This window comes from Rhinolophus sinicus, chromosome 13, assembly GCF_057876585.1.
Source record: "Rhinolophus sinicus isolate RSI-liver-muscle chromosome 13, RSI-T2T, whole genome shotgun sequence".
Classification (NCBI taxonomy): Eukaryota; Metazoa; Chordata; class Mammalia; order Chiroptera; family Rhinolophidae; genus Rhinolophus; species Rhinolophus sinicus.
The window spans coordinates 40,849,764-40,872,490 of record NC_142513.1 but is presented as its reverse complement, the minus strand read 5'-3'; the positions used below and the strand labels follow the sequence as shown (position 1 = coordinate 40,872,490).

Below are 22,727 nucleotides of genomic sequence, written 5' to 3'. Positions count from 1 at the left end.
CATCTATATGTCTTCTTTGGAAAAATGTTTATTCAGATTTTCTGCACTTTTTTCTTTTTGCTATTTAGTTGTAGGAGTTCTTTATATACTTTAGATATTAACCCCTTATTAGACATATATGATTTGCAATTATTTTCTCCCATTCAGTAGGTTGCCTTCTCATTTTGTTGATGGTTTTCTTTGCTGTGCAGAAGCATTTTAGTTTGATGTAGACCCATTTGTTTATTTTTGCTTTTGTTGCTTTTGTTTTTGATGTCAGAGTCAAACAATGATGGCCAAGACCTATGTCAAGGAACTTACTGCCTTTGTTTTCTTTTAGGAGTTTTATGATTTCAGGTCTTACATGCAAGTCTTTAATCCATTTTGAATAAATTTCTGTGTATGGTGTAAGATAGTGGTCCAGTTTCATCCTCTTGCATGTGGCTGTCCAATTTTCCCAACACCATTTATTGAAGAGACTATCCTATTCCCATTATATATTCCCATTATATTCCCTATTCCATATATATATAAATATGCCAGAAATAAATCCACACATAAATGGTCAATTAATTTGTGGCAAAGACGCCAAGAATATATATATATATATATATATATATATATATATATATATATATATATATATATATATATATCTGGCATCTCTATTCTGTTCCATTGATCTATGTGTTTGTTTTCCTGCCAATACCATTCTGTTTCAATTACAATTTTATAATATAGTTTGAAAAAGGGATTGCAATACCTACATCTTTTTTCTTCTTTCTCAAGATTGCTTTCGCTATTTGTGGTTCTATACAAATTTTAGTACTGTTTGTTCTCTTTCTGTGAAAACTATCATTGGAATTTTGATACAGATTGCACTGAATCTGTATATTGCTTTGGCTAGCATGGATATTTGAGCAACATTAATTCTTCCAATCCATTAGCACGGACTATCTTTTCGTTTATTTGTGTCTTCTTCAATTTCTTTTATTAATGTCTTATAGTTTTTAATATTCAAATCTTTTATATTCTTGGTTAAATTTATTCCTAATTATTTTATTCTTTTTGCTTCAACTGTAAAACTGTTCTCCTAATTTCCCTTTCTGATAGTTTATTTTAGTGTAAAGGAATATAACAGATTTTTGTGTATTGATTTTGTATCCTGTAACTTTACTGAATTCATTTATTAGTTCTAACAGGTTTTTCATGGAGTCTTTAGGGTTTTCTATACAAAATATCATGTCATCTACAAATAGTGACAGTTTTACTTTTTCCTTTCCAATTTGGATGATTTTTCTTTCTTTTTCTTGCCTAATTTCTCTGGCTAGGACTTCCAATATTATGTTGAATAAAAGTGGCAACAATGGACATCCTTGTCTTGTTTGTGATCTTAGAGAAAAAGCTTTCAGCTTTTCATCATTGAGTATGATGTTAGCTATGGGTAGACAAACATTACCTATGCAAGGCTCTAAGAATATCTTGGTGAAATAAACATGGAGTTTACAATCTAATTGGAGAGATGAATGCCAAGGAAATAATCTCACAGATAAGCAGAGGATTTCAGACTGTAACGAATGTTGTGTAGAAAAGGAAGATACTACCTCAAGAGCCAGTGTATGTGGGGCCTAACCTGGTCGGAAGCTGGACCATCTGCTAGGAGCCCAGAAGGCACTAGTACCAGATAGGATGCTGCAAGGTGTTGATGTGGGGACATAACACTAACTTCAAGAGTGCTCTACTTCTGGTATGGTGGTATAACCCCCTCAGACTAATCCTGTCATTGATATAATTAAAATACAAAATACAATGCACAATATAACATTGTATATGTTATAATAATATATAATAATGTCAAAATACAAAACTATTACCTGAGGATTCTGATGAGTATTTAAAAACAGGTAGATTGTGTAGGGCAATAAAAACTTGGAGCAATGACCAACATGAGGGTAATTTCCCTAATCTTTGCAGCTTTTTTAAGAGGGTGAACTGTACTCACTTTATACACTGATAGAAGAATGGAGATTATAAAGAAAAGAGTCAGTGAACTAGAAGCTATATTAATAGAAATTACCCAATTTGAAGAACACAGAGAGAGGAACAAAAAAGACTGGAACAAATGGACAGAGCCTTAGAACTTCATGATACAACAACAAAAAAGTATAACAAATATGTAATTGGAGTCACAGAAGGAGAGAAGAATGAGGGAAGAAATAATGACCACAAACTTGCTAAAAAGTGAAAGTCATAAATGTATAGATTCAGGGAGCTCAATGAACCCCAAAAAAGATAAATTCAAGAAAACCGTGCTTTGAGACATAAACACCTCAAACCACGCTTTGAGAATCTCCCCAGCATGAAATTGCTGAAAACCAAAGATAAAGAGAAAATCTTGAAAGCATCCGGGGAAAATGACATCCTAAATACACAGGAACAATTTGAATGACTGTAGATTTTTAAAATCAAAACTCATGGTTGTCAGAAGATGAAGAAACATCTTCAAAGTGCTGAAAAAAAAAACCCTGTCAGCCCATGATTCTATAGCCAGTGGAACTATTATTCAATAATGAAGGCCAAAATAAAGATATTTTCAGATAGAGGAAAACTAGGCAATCTGTTGCCAGCAGTTCTGCAATTATTTGTACATGCTACAGAAAGTTGTTCAGGCTGAAGGGAAATTAAATCAGAGGGAAACTTGGATTTTCAGAAATGAAGAAAGAGTAATAAAAATTGGAAAATATCTGGGTTAATATAAAAGTCTATTTTTCTTCTTAAGTGTCTAAAATATATATAACTATCTAAAACAAAAATTACAATAATGTCTTGTTGGTTTTTGAATGTAGGTATATGCACATGATGACTATAACAAAACAGGATGTCCATGGAGTGGGAAGAAGTGACCTGTATGGTTGCAAGGCTTTGATATTTTATGTGAAATGGTACAATATTAACTCTAACTAGAGTGTGAAAGATTGCTGATGTGTATTGTAATCCATAGAGCAACCACTAAAAAATAAGATATAGCTCTAAAGCCAATTGACATAGAATATATAAAGTGCTTGTACTTTTTAAAAGTAGGCAAGGGGGAACAGAATAACAAAAAGTAGAAAATACAAACAGTAAGCAAATAATAAAATGGTAGACCTGAATCTAACCATATGAATAATTACATTAAAAATTAGTGGTCTAAACACTTCAATTAAGATGCAGAGATGGTCAGAAAGGATAAAAAAAAAAACATATGGTAGGTGGAATTCTAAGCTGGTCCCCAAGATTCCCACCCCCCCCTTTTGAGTGTGGTGTGAACTGTGAATATGATGAGGTAACCACTTGATTAGATGATATTATAAGGCACAGCTGACTTTAAGAAAGGGAGATTATGCTCAGTGGATGTGACCTATTCAGAAAAGCCCTTAAAAAGGGACCAGGCTTTTCCTGAAGAAGGAGATTCAAAGTGTGAGGGAAAATTGACATGATGGAGATTCTATGTTGCTCTCTTGAAGATGGAAGGAGCCATGTAGGAAGGAATGTGGATGGCCTGTAAGCATTGAGCCAGCAAAGAGACAGGGACCTCAGTCCTCAGGTACAAAAAACTAAATTCTACCACAACTCAGAGCTCCAGATAGAGTGCAGCCTGGGAGACACCTTGATTTTAGCCTTGAGATTACCTGAGCAGAGAAGCCAGCCACACCATGACAGCTGACCTGCAGAACTATGAGCTAACAAATGGATACTGTTTCAGGCTGCTAAGTTTGTGCTAATTTTTTATGCAGTAATAAAAATACTAATCTATTTTACTTTAAAATACCTACAAGAGACACATTTTAGATATGAAGACACAGGTAAGTAAAAGTAAGTGGATGAAAAAATACACCATGCAAACAGTAAACATAAGAAGGATATCAGGGAGACGTCATCAAAATGGTGGCGTGAAGTGAGCCTCTGTAAAGCTCCTCTGGAATTTACAACTAATCGAACAACAATAACTCCACAAAGGACTCCCTGCACAGCAGACAGGCAAGACGAAGAGGCCCACTACTGAATTCACCTAAAGGTGGGCGAATCGCGCCAGCGGGGAAGGAGGGAAGGGAGAAGTGCGGACACGGGGCTGCATGGGCGCAGGATGCAGACCTAGCTCAGTGCTCCAAGCTCGCTGCTTCCTGGAACTACCGCAGCTGCGGGAGAGGGAAGAACTTGGACTGCTAGGGCTCCGTTTATGGCACACAGGGCTGAGGGGGCAGCATATAACACGGCTGAACCCAACGCTCACAGCAGAGACCTCGGAGAAAAGACTGAGGGAAGAAGGCTGAAAATGGTGGTTTAAGCCCTCACTGCCTAACAGAGAATGGAGCCTTAGGCACTGAGACTAGCCGCCCCCTCCCTACCCTCCCAGAGCTCACCCCACCCCCACCTGCCCAGTGCTAGAAACAGAACAGTAGCAGTGTCAGAGCAAAAGAACAGAATATTTGCTATTCTGAGAACTGTGGACCACAGACACAAATTCGCAGCCCAACTAGTTCCGGCAAAGGGGAGGGAGCTATGGAAGCAGGACCGGCTGTGGTGGTGGTCAATGCCATTGCTCTGGGCCACCTCTCACAACTCATCCTGCCCCTGGCCCCACCTATCTGGCGGATCCCTGCAGGAGTAAACAGAACTGCTGAAACATACGGGCTCTGAATCTGGAGATGGAACAGCTTTGGAACATCAAAAGCTATCCGCATACCCAGCGGGACACTGCGCCCTGTGACCTAGGCGAACTATTAACAGAGCAGAAGCCTGAATCCCAGGGAATCCCCCCATTGTGTGAGAAGCTGAAATAGTGCAGAGAAAACATAGCTCTATCGTGTGAGAGAGAAAAAAAAAGGCTACAGTCAGAGAGAAAATAAAACATTCTACCAACAAGTACTAGAAAATAAAGAAAGACCTCTTCCTATCAACCTGTTGTAGAAGCCACTCCTGTAGATGTCTAGGAAGAGAAATAGTAAATCAGTAATTGCCATGAATAACCAAGGCAACAAGACAGCTCAGAAAGAAAGTGAAAAGTCTCCAGAAAAGGAACTTAAAGATGTGGAAGTATGTGACTTAAATGACAGAGAATTCAAGATTGTAGTTCTGAAAAAACTCAACGAGATGCAAAAAAAACACAGAAAGGCAGTTGAATGAACTCAGAAACACAATAAAAGAACAGCATGAGCATTTTACGAAGAGATTGAAATTTTAAAAAAGAACCAAATAGAATTTCTGGAGATTAAGAACTCAGTAGAAGAAATTAAGAATGAAATAACCACCTTAGGTAGTAGAGTTGACCAGATGGAGGAAAGAATCAGTGACATTGAAGATAGAAACCTGGAAATTACACAGATGGAAGAAGAAAGAGACTTGAAACTTAAAAGAAATGAAAGAAATCTACAAGAACTTTCTGACTCCATCAAAAGAGCAATATAAGAATAATGGGCATACCAGAAGGAGAAGAAAGAGAGAAGGGAACAGAGAATATATTCAAACAAATTGTCTTTGAGAACTTCCAAAACTTGTGGACAGAACTGGAACCTCGAATCCAAAAAGCAAATAGAACACCTAATTACCTCAATCCCAACAGGCCTTCTCACATTGTACTGAAGCTGTCTAAAATCAATGACAAAGAAAGAATCCTCAAGGTAGCCAGGGAAAAGAAGACGGTAGCCTACAAAGGAAAGCCCATTAGATTATCATCAGATTTTTCAGCAGAAACTCTACAAGCCAGGAGGGAGTGGATCCAAATATTCAAACTATTCAAAGGAGAAATTATGAGCCAACAATAATATATCCAGCAAAGACATCCTTTAGATATGAAGGAGGCATAAAGACCTTTCCAGACATACAGAAGCTGAGGGAATTTTCTAATACACGACCTGCACTACAAGAAATACAAAAGGAGGCTATTCGACCACCATCAAAAGGGACAATTTGTGGCAACGGAAATATGAAAACGGGGAGAGTAAAGGCCTGAACCGGAATATAGGAATGGAGAAAGTAAGCATGCTGAAGAAAATGGAATACTCTAAATATCAAACTTTCTTTTATATAAACTTAAGGGTAACCACTCAAAAGAAAATTCAGAACTGAAATATATGCTATAATAAAAGAAGAAACAAAGGGAAACATCATAGAATACCACCACACAGAAATAATAGAGAACAAAAGCAAAGAAACAATGGAGACACAGCCTTACCAGAAAACTAAAGATAGAATGACAGGAAATCCTCACATATCAATAATCACCCTAAATGTAAATGGATTAAACTCACCAATAAAAAGGCACAGAGTAGCAGATTGGATCAAAAACTAAACCCAACCATATGCTGTCTCCAAGAGACACATCTCAGCTACAAGGACAAGCATAGACTCAAAGTGAAAGGGTGGAAATTGACACTCCAAGCAAATGGTACCCAGAGAAAATCAGGTATAGCCATAATGATATCAGATGAAACAGACTGCAGGGTGAAAAAGATAACAAGAGACAAAGACGGACATTTCATAATAGTAAAGGGGACTGTACAACAAGAAGACATAACAGTCATCAATATTTATGCCCCCAATCAGGGAGCACCGAAATATACCAAGCAACTACTAACAGAACTAAAGGGAGAAATTGACCAAAACACATTTATACTAGGGGACATAAATACATCATTGACAGCTATGGATAGATCATCCAAACAGAAAATAAATAAAGAAATAGCAGACCTAAATGACACATGAGATGAAATGGACACAATTGACATATATAGAGCACTTTATCCTAAAACATCACACTATACATTCTTTTCTAGTATACATGAAACATTCTCAAGGATAGACCATATATTGGGATATAAAACTAGCCTCAGCAAATTTAAGAAGATTGAAATCATACCAAGCTTTGAAATTGGATATGAACTGCAAAAAGAAAGCAGGAAAAACCACAAATACATGGAGATTAAACAACATACTTTCAAAGAACGACTGGGTCAAAGAAGAAATTAGAGGAGAGATCAAAAGATACATAAAAAAAAATGACAATGAAAATACATCCTACCAAAATTTTTGGGATGCAGCAAAAGCAGTTTTAAGAGGGAAATTTATATCATTACAGGTCTATCTCAAGAAACAAGAAAAATCCCAAATAAATAACCTCATGTTACACCTTAAAGAACTAGAAAAAGAAGAACAAGTGAAACCCAAGGTCAGCAAAAGAAAGGAAATAACAAAAATCAGAGCAGAACTAAATGAAATAGAGAACAAAAAGACAAAAGAAAAATTAATGTGATAAAGAGCTGGTTCTTTGAAAAGATTAACAAAATTGACAAACCCTTGGCTAGACTCACTAAGATAAAAAGAGAGAAGACACTAGTTAACAAAATCAGAAACGAAAAAAGGGAAGTTATCGCGGACAGCACAGAAATACAAAGGATCATGCAACAATACTATGAAAGACTATATGCCACCAAATTCAATAACCTAGAAGAAATGGACAAGTTCTTAGAAACATATAGCCTTCCAAGGCTGAGCCATGAAGAACTGGAAAATCTAAACAGACCGATCACCAGTAATGAAATTGAATCAGTCATCCAAAACCTTCCCAAAAGCAAAAGTCCGGGACCAGATGGCTTCACTAGTGAATTCTACCAAACCTTCAAAGAGGATCTAATACCAATTCTGCACAAACTCTTCCAAAAAATTGAAGAAGAGACAGTACTCCCTAACTCATTTTATGAGGCCAACATTACCCTGATACCAAAACCTGGTAAGGACAGCACAAAACAAGAAAACAACAAACCAATATATCTGATGAATACCGATGCAAAAATCCTAAATAAAATTCTAGCAAATCGAATACAACAATGCATTAAAAAGATTATTCATCACGACCAAGTGGGGTTCATCCCCGGGGCACAAAGATGGTTCAACATCCGCAAATCCATCAATGTGATATATCACATAAACAAAATAAAGGACAAAAATCATATGATTATATCAATTGATGCAAAAAAAGCATTTGACAAGATACAACATCCATCTATGATGAAAACACTTAATAAAATAGGTATAGAAGGAAAATACCTTAACATGAGAAAGGCCATATATGTCAAGCCCTCTGCTAATCTCATAATTAATGGTGAAAAACTGAAGCCCTTTGCTCTGCGTTCAGGAACACGACAGGGCTGTCCCCTATCACCTCTGCTTTTCAACATAGTGTTGGAAGTCCTTGCCAGAGCAATCAGGCAAGAGAAAGAAATAAAAGGCATCCAAATTGGGAATGAAGAAGTTAAATTATCACTCTTTGCAGATGACATGATGCTATATATAGAAAACCCTAAAGACTCCACCAAAAAGCTATTAGAAACAATCAACGAATACAGTAAAGTTGCTGGCTACAAAATCAATGTACAAAAGTCCATTGCTTTCCTATATACTAACAATGAAATATCAGAAAAAGAAATACAAAAAACAATTCCTTTTGCAATTGCAGCAAAAGGAATAAAATATCTAGGGATAAACTTAACCAAGGATGTGAAGGACCTATATGCTGAAAACTATAAGACATTTTTGAAAGAAACTGAAGAAGACACAAAGAAATGGAAAGACATTCTGTGCTCACGGATTGGAAGAATCAACATAGTTAAAATGGCCATGTTATTACCCAAAGCAATATACAGATTTAATGCAATCCCCATCAAAATCCCAATGGCATTTATTAAAGAAATAGAACAAAAAATCATCTGATTTGTTTGGAACCACAAAAGACCCCGAATAGCCAAAGCAGTCTTAACAAAAAAGAACAATACTGGAGGTATCACACTCCCTGACTTTGGCTTGTACTACAGGGCTACAATAATCAAAATAGCATGGTATTGGCAGAAAAACAGACACATAGACCAATGGAATAGAATTGAGAACCCAGAAATAAAACCACATAAATATGGACAGACAATTTTTGACAAAGAAGCTAAAAACATACAATTGAGGAAAGACAGCCTCTTCAGTAAATGGTGCTGGGAGAATTGGATAGCCACATGCAAAAGAATGAAACTGGACTGCTATCTGTCACCATGTACCAAAATTAATTCAAAATGGATCAAAGACTTAAGCATAAGACCTGACACAATAAACTGCATAGAAGAAAACATAGGTACTAAACTTATGGACCTTGGGTTCAAAGAGCATTTTATGAATTTGACTCCAAAGGCAAGGGAAGTAAAAGCTAAAATAAACGAATGGGACTATATGAAACTTAAAAGCTTCTGCACAACAAAAGAAACCATCAACAAAATAAAGAGGTAAACAACTGAATGGGAGAAGGTTTTTCCAAACAGTGCCTCCAATAAGGGGCTAATATACAAAATATACAAGGAACTCATGAAACTCAACAACAAAAAAGCAAACAACCCAATTGAAAAATGGGCAGAGGACCTGAAGAGACATTTCTCCAAAGAGGACAGAAAAATGGCAAATAGACATATGAAAAAATGCTCAACATCACTAATCATCAGAGAAATGCAAATGAAAACCACAATGAGATATCACCTCACCCCAGTCAGAATGGCTATCATCAACAAGACAAACAGTAACAAGTGTTGGAGAGGCTGTGGAGAAAAAGGAACCCTCCTACACTGTTGGTGGGAATGCAGACTGGTGCAGCCGTTATGGAAGGCAGTGTGGAGGTTCCTCAAAAAATTACGAATAGAATTACCATATGACCCTGCAATCCCTCTCCTGGTTATCTACCAAAAAAATCTGAAAACATTTATACATAAAGACACGTGTGGTCCAATGTTCATTACAGCTTTGTTTATGGTGGCCAAGACATGGAAACAACCAAAATGTCCTTCTATAGATGAATGGATAAAGAAGTTGTGGTATATATACACCATGGAATACTATTCGGCAGTAAGAAAAGATGATATAGGAACATTTGTGACAACATGGATGGATCTTGAGAATATAATGCTAAGTGAAATAAGTCAGACAGAAAAAGCAGAGAACCATATGATTTCACTGATATGTGGTATATAATCCAAAAACAACAAAAGAAGAAGACAAACAAATGAGAAACAAAAACTCATAGACACAGACAATAGTTTAGTGGTTACCAGAGGGTAAGAAGGGTGGGGGGTGGGAGATGAGGGTAAGGGGGATCAAATATATGGTGATGGAAGGAGAACTGACTCTGGGTGGTGAACACACAGTGGGATTTATAGATGACGTAATACAGAATTGTACACCTGAAATCTATGTAATTTTACTAACAATTGTCACCCCAATAAATTTAAAAAAAAGAAAAAAAAGGATATCAGATATAGTGGACTTTAGTATAGAGACATTATCAAAGATAAATATGGACATTTCATAATGTTAAATGGCAAAATGCATGAAGACGATATATGAGGTGGGATCAAAAAATACAATGAATATTTAAATAAAAAAATTTATTACAGTAATAGACACATTGCCATTAACCCCCCTCAAAATACTCCCTCTCACTTTGAACACACTTATTCCATCATTCTTGCCACTTTCTGAAGCAGTTCTGGAAGTCCTCTTTTGTGAGTGTCTTTAGTTGCACTGTCATGACTGCCTCGATGTCCTGAATCATTTTGACTTTGGGGAAGAGCCAGAAGTCACACGGTGCCAGATCCAGTGAAAAAGGTGGATGAGGACACACCGTAATGTTTTTATTTGACAGAAATTGTCATATACCAGAAGTGATGTGTGACACATAGCATTGTAATGATGGAGGATGAAGTAAAGACACTCATGAAAGAGGACTTCCAGAACAGCTTCAGAGAGTGGCAAGAATGATGGGATAAGTGTGTTCAAAATGAGGGGGAATCTTTTGAGGGGGATTAATGGCAATGTGTCTTTTATTGTAATAATTTTTTAAAATTTAAACATCCTCCATATCTTTTGATCGTACCTTGTAAAAATTATAACTGCTCATGTGCTTAATAACAGTCCATCATAAAAAGATAAAGCAAAAATTAACAGAATTAAAGGAAGAAACAAAAACTTCCACAATAATAGTAAGAGCTTTTGCTATCCCTCTTTCAGCAATTGATAGAACTATACAAAAAATATCAGTAAAGACATAGAATTTTCAAATGTCATTATCAACCTCATTGAACTAACTGTTATTTATAGAACATGACACCCCAAAACTACAGACTACATATTCTTTATATGTCCACAAAGATAATCTATATGCTGGAACATAAAACAAGTTTGAGCAAATCTTAAAAGATTGAAATCATAAAGAATATATGTCTCTGAACACAATGGCTTAAATTAGAAATCAATACAAAATATGATACCTAGGAATAACACACTTCTAAATAATCTAAGAGTCAAAGAAGAAATCACAAGGGAGATTAGAAAATATTTTGAACTAAATGGTAATGAAAATTCAATATATTAAAATTTATGAGATGCAGCTTAAATAGAAGAAAACTTATAGCTTTAAATACTTACTATAAATCAATGACCTAAGGTTCTTAAGGAACTATATAAAGTAGGGCAAAGTAAATCCGAAGCAAGCAGAAGAAAGAAAATAATTGTTAATAGCAGAAATCAATAAAAGAGAAAACTGACAGATAACAGAGAAAATTAACAAACTTAAAAAGCTGGTTCTTTGAAAAAAATAAATAGAACTGACAAATATCTAGCTAGACAGAGAATGAGTGAGAGAGAGAAAAATTCACCAATATAAGAAATGAAAGAGGGGTTATTACTATAGATCGTGGACTTCAAATAGATTATATATGAATATATGAAGAAGTTAATGGCAATAAATTTGATCAACTTAAATGAAGTGGACACATTTCTTAAAAAATACAACTTACCAACAGTGACATACGGAAAAGAGAAAATCTGAATAGCCGTATATCTAGCAAAGAAATTGAGTTCATTATAACAAACCTTCCTACAATATAAACTCTAGGCCCAGATGGTTTCACTATTTATCAAATTTTCAAGGAAGAAATAGTACCTATCTTACACAAACTTTTTCAGAAAATACAGGAGGAGGCAACACTGTCTAAAGTATTTTATGAGCCTAGCATGGCCCAAATATCAAACACTTACAAGAACATTAAAAAAAACAAAAACAGAAAATTATAGATCAATATCCCTCACGAATATTGTTACAAAATAGTTTCAAAAGTTCTTAAAACATATTAGCAAATCAAATTAAACAGTATATAGAAGGATAATACATCATGACTGATTAGGGTTTATTCCGAAACGTACCAGATCTGCCAATTAAGTTCGCAAACTTGCCACCATGCATGGTAACCTTGGTATATCAGTGTCTCACAGCTGTGTTAGTGTTAACATGTGGCGGTATCTTGCTGAGTGGCATTCATTATTGTTGTTGCATGTTTTATGTGCTGTCTCAAGAATGCCTGAGCTTGAATTAGAGCGACGAACAAACATTAAATTTCTTGTTAAACTTGGTAAGAGTGGAAGTGAAAGTGGGGACATGTTAATCCAAGTTTATGGAGATAATGTCATGAAGAAAACGGCAGTGTACAAATGGATTAAACGTTTTTCTGAGGGGAGAGAACACGTCGCTCATGAAGAGAGGTCAGGGTGGCCAGTAATGAACAGAACTGACGAAAGCAGTGCAAAAATTTGTCAAATTGTGCATCAAAATCATCGGCTGACTGTGAGAAGCATAGCAGACCAAGTAAACATTGACAGAGAAACAGTTAGGAAAATCTTAACTGGAAATCTCCGCATGGGAAAGGTACACGCAAAAACGGTCCTGAAGGAGCTCACTAATGAACAAAGAGAGGAGAAGTTTTCCAAGATCTTTTGGAGAGGCAAGACGATGTTTTGGGCCATATTATCATTGGTGATGAAATATGGGTGTACCAATACAACCTAAAACAAAGCATCAAAGTGCACAATGGAAGTCAGCCAATTCTCCACGACCAAAAAGGTCTGTCAGTCCAAATCAAGACTGAAAATGATGTTGCTGACCTTTTTTGATATCAGAGGGATTATTCCTTATGAATTTGTACCAACTGGACAAACAGTTAACCAAGTTTACTATTTGGAAGTGCTGAAAATCCTGCGTGACAAAGTTAGACAATAACGACCTGAACTTTTCTCCAACAATTCATAACTCTCGCATCACAGCAATGCACCAGCTCACATGGTACTGTCTGCGAGGGAGCTTTTAGCCAGTGAGCAAATAACTATATGGGAACACCCTCCCTACTCACCTTATCTGGCCCTCAATAACTTCTTTCTTTACCAGAAGATAAAGGAAATATTGAAGGGAAGATATTTTGATGACATTCAGGACATCAAGGGTAATATGACGACAGCTCTGATGGCCACTCTAGGAAAAGAGTTCCAAAATTGCTTTGAAGGGTGGATGAGGTGCTGGTGTCAATGCATAGCTTCCCAAGGGGAGTACTTTGAAGGTGACCATAGTGATATTCAGCAATGAGGTATGTAGCACTTTTTCTAGGATGAGTTCGTGAACTTAATTGTCAGACCTCATAAGACTGGCTGAGAATTTTGAAAATCAAATGTACCTTATCCATAGAATTAAGAAGATAAAAATATAATCTTTTAATACATGTAGAAAATTCACTTGACAAAATTCAACAGTTATTCATGATAAATCTTCTGAACAAACTAGGAATGAAAAGTAACTTCCTCAATTTGGTAAAAGGCACCAAAGAAAAAACTCCACAGTTAACTTCATATTTAATGGTGAAAGCCTGAAAGTTTTCTTTTGCGATATGGAACAAGGTAAGGATGTCCACTTTTGCCACTTTTATTGGACATTGCACTGGAGGTCCTAGCCAGTGGAATAAAGTAAGTAAATGAAATAAAAAGTATAAATATTGGACAGAAGAAGTAAAGCTGTTCCCATTTGCAGGTGGTATGTTTATATATCTAAGAAGCAACTACTAGAACTAACAAGTGAATTTAGCAATGTTTCTGTTTACAATGTTTATATACAAAATCAATTGCATTTTACATACTAGCAATGATTAGGTGGGAAACAAAATTTTAAAAACCCAGTTATAATAGTTCAGATATTACACAAAAGAACATATACCAATGGCCAATAAGCACATGAAAAGATGCCCGACATCATTAATCAGGAAATATCAAATTAAAAACACAATGATGTCATACCCACATCATATAATATCCATTAGAATGGCTAAAATTAGAAAGACTGACAAACCAAGTGCTAACAAGAATATGGACCTGAACTCTTATACATTGCTGGTGGAAACATTAAATGATACAGTCACTTTGGAAAGCAATATGGCAGCTTCTTAAAAAGGTAAACATACACTTACCATATGACCTGGCAATTCTTTAGGTAGTTGACTAAGAGAAATGAAAACATACCAGGGATACAAAAAAAAATGTATGTGTGTGGACACTTTGGTCAACGTTGCTCAAGCAGTAGTTTGCTGTAATCAGAAGTGTCTGGACGCTGATGGTAACCACTTTGAGCACCTCTTGTAATTGCAGAAGTCAAATGTGACTTGTATTCATCTTTTGTTATCAGTATATATTGAGTATTACAATTTTAATAACGTTTTCCTTTCTTAAAATGTGTATACATTTTTTTGGCACCGTCTGTATGTTTACACAAAGATGTGTACAAGAATGTGCATAGCAAGTGAATGAACAAATTGTGGTGTATCCATACGATGGAATACTACTCAGCAATAAAAAGGAATGAACTATTAATGATACATGGAATGTTTTAAAGGAATCTCAATATCATTATGCTGAATGAAAGATTCTAAACATAAAATAGTGTATAAAATATAATTCTAGTTATATAAATTCTAGTTTTAACAGGTGCATATACTTGTGACACCATCTGTTTCAGTTTCCTAGGCCTGCTGTAACAAAGTAACACAAATTGGGTGGCTTAAAACAGCAGAAATTTATTGTCAGCACAGTTCTGGAGACTAGATGTCTGAAATCAAGGTGTTGTCAGGACCATGCTCTCTTCTAAGGCTCTAGGGAAGATTTCTTCTCTGCCTCTTCTTAGCTTCTGGTGGTTTCCAGCAATCCTTGCCTTGTAACCAACACACCTTCAATGACTTGCAGCTGCCATCACTCCAGCCTCTGCCTCCACCATCATAAGTGTGGCCTTCTTTGTCTTGAGTCTCCTCTGTGTCATTAAATCTTTCTCTTCATATAAGGGCACCAATCACTAGATTTAGGCCCACCTTAATTCAGTATGACCTTCTCTTTACTTGATTACATCTGCAAAGACCCTGTTTCCAAAAAAGTTCACATTTGCTGGTACTGGGGCAGCACCAGCCCCAGTGGTGGGTTAGGACTTGGGGGTTAGGACTTACAAGATCTTTCTGGGGGACATAATTTGACCAGTAACACCATCAAAACAGTAAAGATCATGAATATATTCATCCTCACCAAAAGTTTCCAATGTCCCACCAGAGACGATGCCCAACACAAGCAGCAGGAGGGACAAATACCCTGACTTCTCCCCTCTTTCCATGTCTAACCCCTGCCAGTACCTACTGTGGGGTGAACACAGCTGGAAGTCAGAGAGCAACCAAGACTGGGAAATGTCTTGTGCAGAGGCCACTCCTTGGGGTGCAGACAGGAGTACAGGAAGGAGACTGGACCTGATGGCGGACAGCCGGTGTCTAATCCAGATTGCTTTAAGATGAAGTTTTAGCAGGAAGGATCCTGTGTTGGATCAGTTGAGAGTATTTGCAATGTCTTTGCCATGATTCCAGTTCTGATCTGAACGGGGAAGTAAAGACCAGAGGGGGCTGCTAGAGAACCTGTATTCAACTGGATATTCGGAGAAGCTTTCTCAGGCTTCTGCTTCCTAAACGACGTATGTGTTCACCTCCAGAGGTTCCCTAGGATAACTTGACACATTTCCCAGGATGGTCATTTTTGGGGGAGGAGGGGAAATTTGGGTGAAAACATTTTGATTTTTTCTATCTGAAATAGGTGTTTTGTAGATGATGTCACTTTTATATTAAAATAAGATGAACGTTTTCTGTCTTTTTCACTGCTGTGTCTCTCATACTTAGGACGGAGACTGAGACCTAATAGGTGTTCAATAAATTTGTGGAATGAATGAATTAATGAATTTACTAAAGAGCAGAACCCAAAATTTCCATGGATTATCAGGATAAAATGAAAGATTCCACAGAAATGGTGATAGTGGTTTGCTTTGAGCCCCTGTCTAGACTCTGGGGGGATGAGGGTCACCTTAGGGGCACTTGGGTGAGAAGCCCTGACCTTAGGTTGACCATCCCGTTCTCCTAGGGAAGGGATTGCTATAAACTCCCACCTACTGACCCCAACCAGTTTGCCCAGTAGATGTTGCTGGCATTCTTTACCACAACTGCTGTTATATGTCCTTGACCTATGCAGCTCCAATATTCACACTGGTCTCAGTCTCCCCTTTGAGTGGGGGTCTCCTGATTCTTCATTAGGTTGGCTGGCCCCTTCCCTCTCTCCCGCCCTGCTGGCTTCTGCTAATCTCCTGAACTGGCAACTCTGAGGATACAGGTTGTAAGGTGAGCTGCTACACGTACCTCCCTCCAAAAAAAATAAAAAAAGATACTCTCTATATATATCTTCTAAGTCTCTATTTCATGAAAACACTCACTATTGCTGTTTTCAGAATCTTAAGAGGTTAACAACAGCACAGACTTAGGGGCCCGCTGACCTAGGTTGGGATCCACACATCACTGACCTGGAGCCACGATGTTCTCATCTGTAAAATAGGGATGCTTCCCTTTACAGAGCTGTTGTGAGGAGGTGACAGAATGCTCTCCAAGCTTCCAGCACTGTGCCTGGGACATGGTAAGCTCTCAGTGTTGGCACTCTTCAACACTGAGAAGACATTCCTTCCCCTTAAATATGGGAATAAGAGGCAAGGTCTAATTCCCTACTCTTGAATATGGGCCAGCCTTAGTGACTTGCCTCTAGTGAATAGAATGTGCTAGAAGTAATGCCGGTTGGCTAGGTAGGCCAACAAAGGTGATACAGTTCCTCCCTTTCTCTCTCTCCACTTGCTCTTAGAACCAAGGCACCCTGCTAAGAGGAAGCCCAGTCACACGAAGGGACCATTTATACATGTTCTGGACAGATACGAGGTCTGAGGTCTGACAATTAGTTTGTGAACTTGTTGCAATGATGTTGCTGACCTTTTTTGATATCAGAGGGATTATTCATTATGAATTTGTACCAATTGGACAAACAGTTAACCAAGTTTACTATTTGGAAGTGCTGAAAAGGCTGCATGAAAAAGTTACATGACCTGAACTTTTTGCCAACAATTCATGGCTCTTGCATCACGACAATGCACTAGCTCACACAGCACTGTCTGTGAGGGAGTTTTTAGCCAGTAAACAAATAACTGTATTGAAACACTCTCCCTACTCACCTGATCTGGCCCCCAGTGACTTCTTTCTTTACCCGAAGATAAAGGAAATATTGAAGGGAAGACATTTTGATGACATTCAGGACATCAAGGGTAATATGATGACAGCTCTGATGGCCATTCCAGAAAAAGTTCCATAATTGCTTTGAAGGATGGAGTAGGTTCTGGCGTTGGTGCATAGCTTCCCAAGGGGAGTACTTCGAAGGTGACCGTATTGATATCCAGCAATGAGGTAGTTAGCACTTTTTCAAGGATGAGTTCGCGCACTTAATTGTGTGACTCTTATCAACTGAAATTGATCTAGCATCAATAGCCAGACATGTGCGTGAACATGCCTTCTAGGTGATTCCAGTCCCACCCATTGTCTGACTTCAACCACATGAGATACCTCAAGTGAGAACTGCCCAGCTGAGACCAGTCAAACTCCAGGACCAGGAGAGATAATAATAAATGATTGTTGTTCTATGCCACTAAGTTTGGGGTGGCTTGTTACTCAGCAATCGAAAGATCAGCTGAACAGTTAGAAAACAAAACCTGAAATTGTGACTATAAATTCACCACCCACCATCTTTCAGACTCCAGGTCCCTGGAAGGTGACTGCTCTCCAGCAACAGAGAGTGAGGTTCACAGCACCTACTTACCGAGCATGGAAGTTTAAAAGGCTTGGTGGGTGTGGTGAAGCTGGCGCTGTGAATGGGGTCTGGGTTTTGGCCATCGTTCCACTGAGCCAGGAGCGCCTCCTGGTAAATGGTAACCCCTGCTGCTCGGAGTGCATCCTCCACTGCACTTTCCACCGAGTAGTTGTTGATACAGGTGATGGTAGAGGTGGGCGGGGGCTGCACCAGGTAGATGGAGGACCCCTTCATGCCAAGGTTTAAGAGCACCTCCACTGTGGTGTAAGTGTCAATTGTATCCCCATAGACAATGACATTCCCTAGAAAAAAGGGAAAATGCTAAGATTGACAGCTAAAACAACAACAACAACAACAACAACCTTATTAGTCAAATGCTAATAATGCTGAATTGCTCCCTGTAACCCTCTCCTTTTTCAGCAGCAGGAAGCCAGACGTGTTACCTAGCAACGGTGACCAAGATAATTTAGTAAAGAACTGGCAAAAAACATCCCACAAAGTATAGTCAAGTACCTTTAACTCAGAAGTAGGACATTCATTTATGTTCCTATAATTTGAAAGTTGAAATTATGCTAAATGAAACTGCCTAGAAGAAAACCTTTTATTTTGTTTTGTTCCCTCTTTGTCACACTTATTACCGAAAAAAATTTAGTACACTTTGCAATATACACAAGTTCTTCCTAAGTGATGAAAAGGACAATGGAAAAAAATATTCATGTACATGATGTACAGATATTTTAATATTTAAATGTTCAACCTCCTTGATTCCAAGGAAATTTTTCTTTTTTTGAGAACTAAAGAGTAGAACATTCTGCTTTTCAATGGTTAATTTTTATAAAGATTCAAATTGTGATTTTTAGAATTTACTGTGTCATGACCTAGCAAAAAGGATCAAAGGGTATTCTTTTGGTAAGTAGAAATAAAATCACAAAATAATTTTGGATGACTTCTTCTGTGAAAGAGCATTTTAATGGTAGCAGTCTATACTATTTATAGTTCTTAAAAACTATATGCTATTCTACTAAATTTCGTCATTTTAAAGATCAACGAATGAACTGTATTATATGCTATTTATATGCTATTTTTGACACTGAATTGGCATTTCTAATTTTTCACAAAGGAAGAAACTGCTGTAGACTCACTTTTCAGGCAAGCTGTAACAATTTACCACAAAATGATAGATTCACTGAATCTCACTTTTTTTTTTCCTGTTTACAAAATAGTATAGAAAGGAATTTTACAAAGCAAAATAAATGACAAGTGTATTTATTCAATTAGATTGACTAAATTATGCAAAAATCTCTTTCAGTCCAAAATTGAAAGGTGTAATGGCTCGTCTTGCTTAGAAAAAAAGGAACTAGAATAACTTTCAGATTGCTTCTCTGAGGATTAACAGCATCTAAAAAGTTCTCCCATACTTCCTGTTGTTCAAATATGGAGTACCAACAGGGCACTGAAGCCAGGGGTCCTTCCTTCCTGCCTTCACTAGGATGCTCCAATTCTGTGGCTGTGATTCTCTCTGCTATTTATACACTCTAATGCAACATTCCTTGGTGAGCTGCATTTTTCCTTGGGTAAAAGAGCCAACATTTGCCTTAAAATAGTGAGGCTCCCACCTACTATGAAACATGAATCCTGGTGCATGGCATAACAAAGAGTCAGCCTGACAGGAAAGCCAAAACTTGAATCTCAAACTGTCATAGGTTTGAGGTCTTCTGCTCTTTTAAAATGTGCATACTGAAAGAATATTCATTCTTAGTGAAACAAATTTGAGTGTTGAGGCCCCATGCAACTCAGAGTTTAATATTTTTTCAGTCTCCTTCATATTAGCTCTTAGTAACTATACTGTGAGATGAGCCTTTTCATTATAGGCTCATGGAAGCCCAGTCAATGCAATGATGCTGGGGTTTGGAAAGCAAGTGTTGCCCATAGATTGATTGTAAGCAGTTGGAGAAGATGATGCTTTTCAATTCAAATGGTAATACATTTTATAAAATTTATAATGTTTAAATTAGATGTGTATTTATAGATATTCTAACTTCTAAATAATTTTGTCTACCTTACAGTTTAATTTGAAACAACCCCCCACCCCAAATATGGGACTTTGGTTATCCTAACAGTCAGCTATTGTCACAATAATGCTGCATAACAAATTACCCTAAAACTCAATGTCAAACAACAACAAGCCTGTTGTAGGATGGCTCACACATCTGTGGGCTGGCTGATGTCAGCTGATCTGGCTCCAAGTTGTGGTTGGGATCAGGTATGTACCATGTGTCTTTCATCCTCAACGGGCCGACAGACACCCGAGCCCTGTTCTCTTTATGGAGAAATGCAGGAGCACAGGAGAAATGCAGGAGCACAGGAGAAATGCAGGAGCACAGGAGAAATGCAGGAGCACAGGAGAAATGCAGGAGCACAGGAGAAATGCAGGAGCACAGGAGGGCAAGCACAACTACTCAAGCACTTTTTAGGCCTCTCCTTACATTACACCCTCTAATGTCCTATTTACCAAAGCAAGTCCCATGGCCATGCCCATGGTCAAGGAAGCAGGAAGCACACTCTGCCCTGAAGGGGGTATTTGCTGAACAATAGTCCAAAACATCACAGTCATATTGGAAATATAGTAAATAAATGCCTGTATGATTTCATCTAAAAATTTTTATTTAAACATGTTTTATTTGCTTATTTAGTTATATTTCTCTCATTACCTATACAATACAGTAGAATCTCATAATATAACTTGTTACTAATAAGAACATGTGAGGGTCAAATCACATCTCTTCACAAATATGATAAGAACTGATGCAACAAAGTCAGCCTATTACTCTTTACCAGTTTGATCTCTTGCCTTTTAAATGTCCCATTCTGTGGGGGATTGTTCTTTCCATTATCTTTGTGCAGTTGTGAGTTCTTTCTACATCATTTTTCACTTTTACTTTGTAAAGAATTTTTAGATTCAATTAATGTTTATCTTGTGACTCCTATATACCAGGCACAAAGCAAGGCACTTTTATACACAACCCATTGTTCTTATTACTATTACTCTTACCATCATCATCATCAGTAATAATAACACTTAGAGCTGTTAACAATAACATCGGATTAACTTAGATGTGCATAAATAATTTTTTCATAAACTAATAGCAAAAATATAAGCATAGAGATAATTCATAGAATAACAAATATCTTATATTTTGGCAGGCTCCCTAGAAAAAAACTAGTAGACAAACATTGTGATTATTCTTTTTGGGACAAATCAACCTAGGCATAGAAATGATTACTTTTATTTATTGGAGTAATTTTGGGGTAGAACTAGTGTTTTTGAAGCCACCCTGTCGAGAACTCACCACAGCCTGGGGTTGTGCGTGAGCCGCAGCAGATGGTCCAGCCTCCAGCCAGGTGAGGCCCCAGGAGGCTCTTGGGGGTCTCTACTTTTCCTTTCCTGCATTTACCACAGTCTCCACTTAATTGGCTTATCGGTGAATGACTTCAAGTTCACCCTGCCCACCATGTTCTCCCTGGAGCTTTGCACAATGCCTGGCCTACAATTGGTGTGAAAACATGTTTCCTGACTGAATGCACAGATGAATGTTTGAGGTTTATCAGATTGCTGATCATAAGCTAACTGGGCATTACTTTTGTGCCTTCAAAATATTTATCGCAGAACTACCTCATTGTGGCCAGATTTTCCTACTACATATTTCTACTTGGTATTCACTGTTAAGTTGGCACTGTAAGAAATATCCAACCACAGGGTCGCTTGTACAGCTGAGATCTGTAAGATAGAAACACATTCCCCTTAACAGTGTTAGGTCTTACTGGTCTCCATTTTAGCTCACAAAATCCTACATAATTCTAAATATAACCTAAATCATATGTGCCTTGGGTTACATTTATATGCAACACAACAGTATAAAGTAATACTCTTGCCATATCATTGGGGTTTAAACCCAAGGAAATAAGAATGTTTTATGTGGAAGTTAACAGTGATATAACTATCATGTTGCTACAGTTGGGCCAGTTTTTGGCTGAATCAAGGAGGGGAGATGGGAAGTAAGGAAATGGAGAGAAAGGGGGTAAGAGATAGAAGAACAAAGAGTGCCTCAGGAAAACAGATTTTCTTCAGTTGCTGGGTAAGAGTTAAAAGAAAGAGTTTGAAAGTGAAAGAAAGTGGTTGTGGGGTGAGAGGTGGGGTGGATTAAATAAGTGGTAAGTGAATAACAACAGTGAAAAGGGCTTTGCCTAAGGGAGACCTTCAGTTTGACAGTCTTGTCCCAGCCAGAGCGTATTGGATGGGATGGATGGGGTCCCGTTGGTGCAGAACAGCTTGATGGCAGTACGGAGGAGGTGAGGCAGCCCCAGGTTATGTGGGACCTGGGACATACATTTATTTACTGCATGCTTTTGGTAAGTCAGACAACTTCAATTAGCTAAAGATTAATGTTATCAAAGTATTTCCACCATGGAGTCTTTGCAAACATTTAGAAGAAGATAACACATTGAAGGGGCTTTTATCACATAATCAGCATACACCCACAACCACACACACTCTTTTGAAGTTTTGAAGTTTTATGCATATATGGAAGAAATAGAATGCAAAAACTGAAGGCTTCCCCTGGATATAAGTTTTATGCTAAAATATCTGGGCACTGTCTTCTTTGCCACTCAGT

General features: G+C 37.5%; 1 protein-coding gene across 4 annotated transcripts in view; it reads right to left on the bottom strand.

The window, feature by feature from the left end:
• CFAP61 (cilia and flagella associated protein 61) overlaps window positions 1-22,727 on the bottom strand; it is a 332,957-nt gene that overhangs the window by 65,215 nt on the left and 245,015 nt on the right. For all 4 annotated transcript variants that reach the window (XM_019712531.3, XM_074317335.2, XM_074317333.2 and 1 more), the window contains exon 22: window positions 18,064-18,356. In XM_019712531.3, the coding sequence (XP_019568090.2) occupies window positions 18,064-18,356 (293 nt within the window). The remainder of the gene's footprint in view (window positions 1-18,063; window positions 18,357-22,727) is intronic.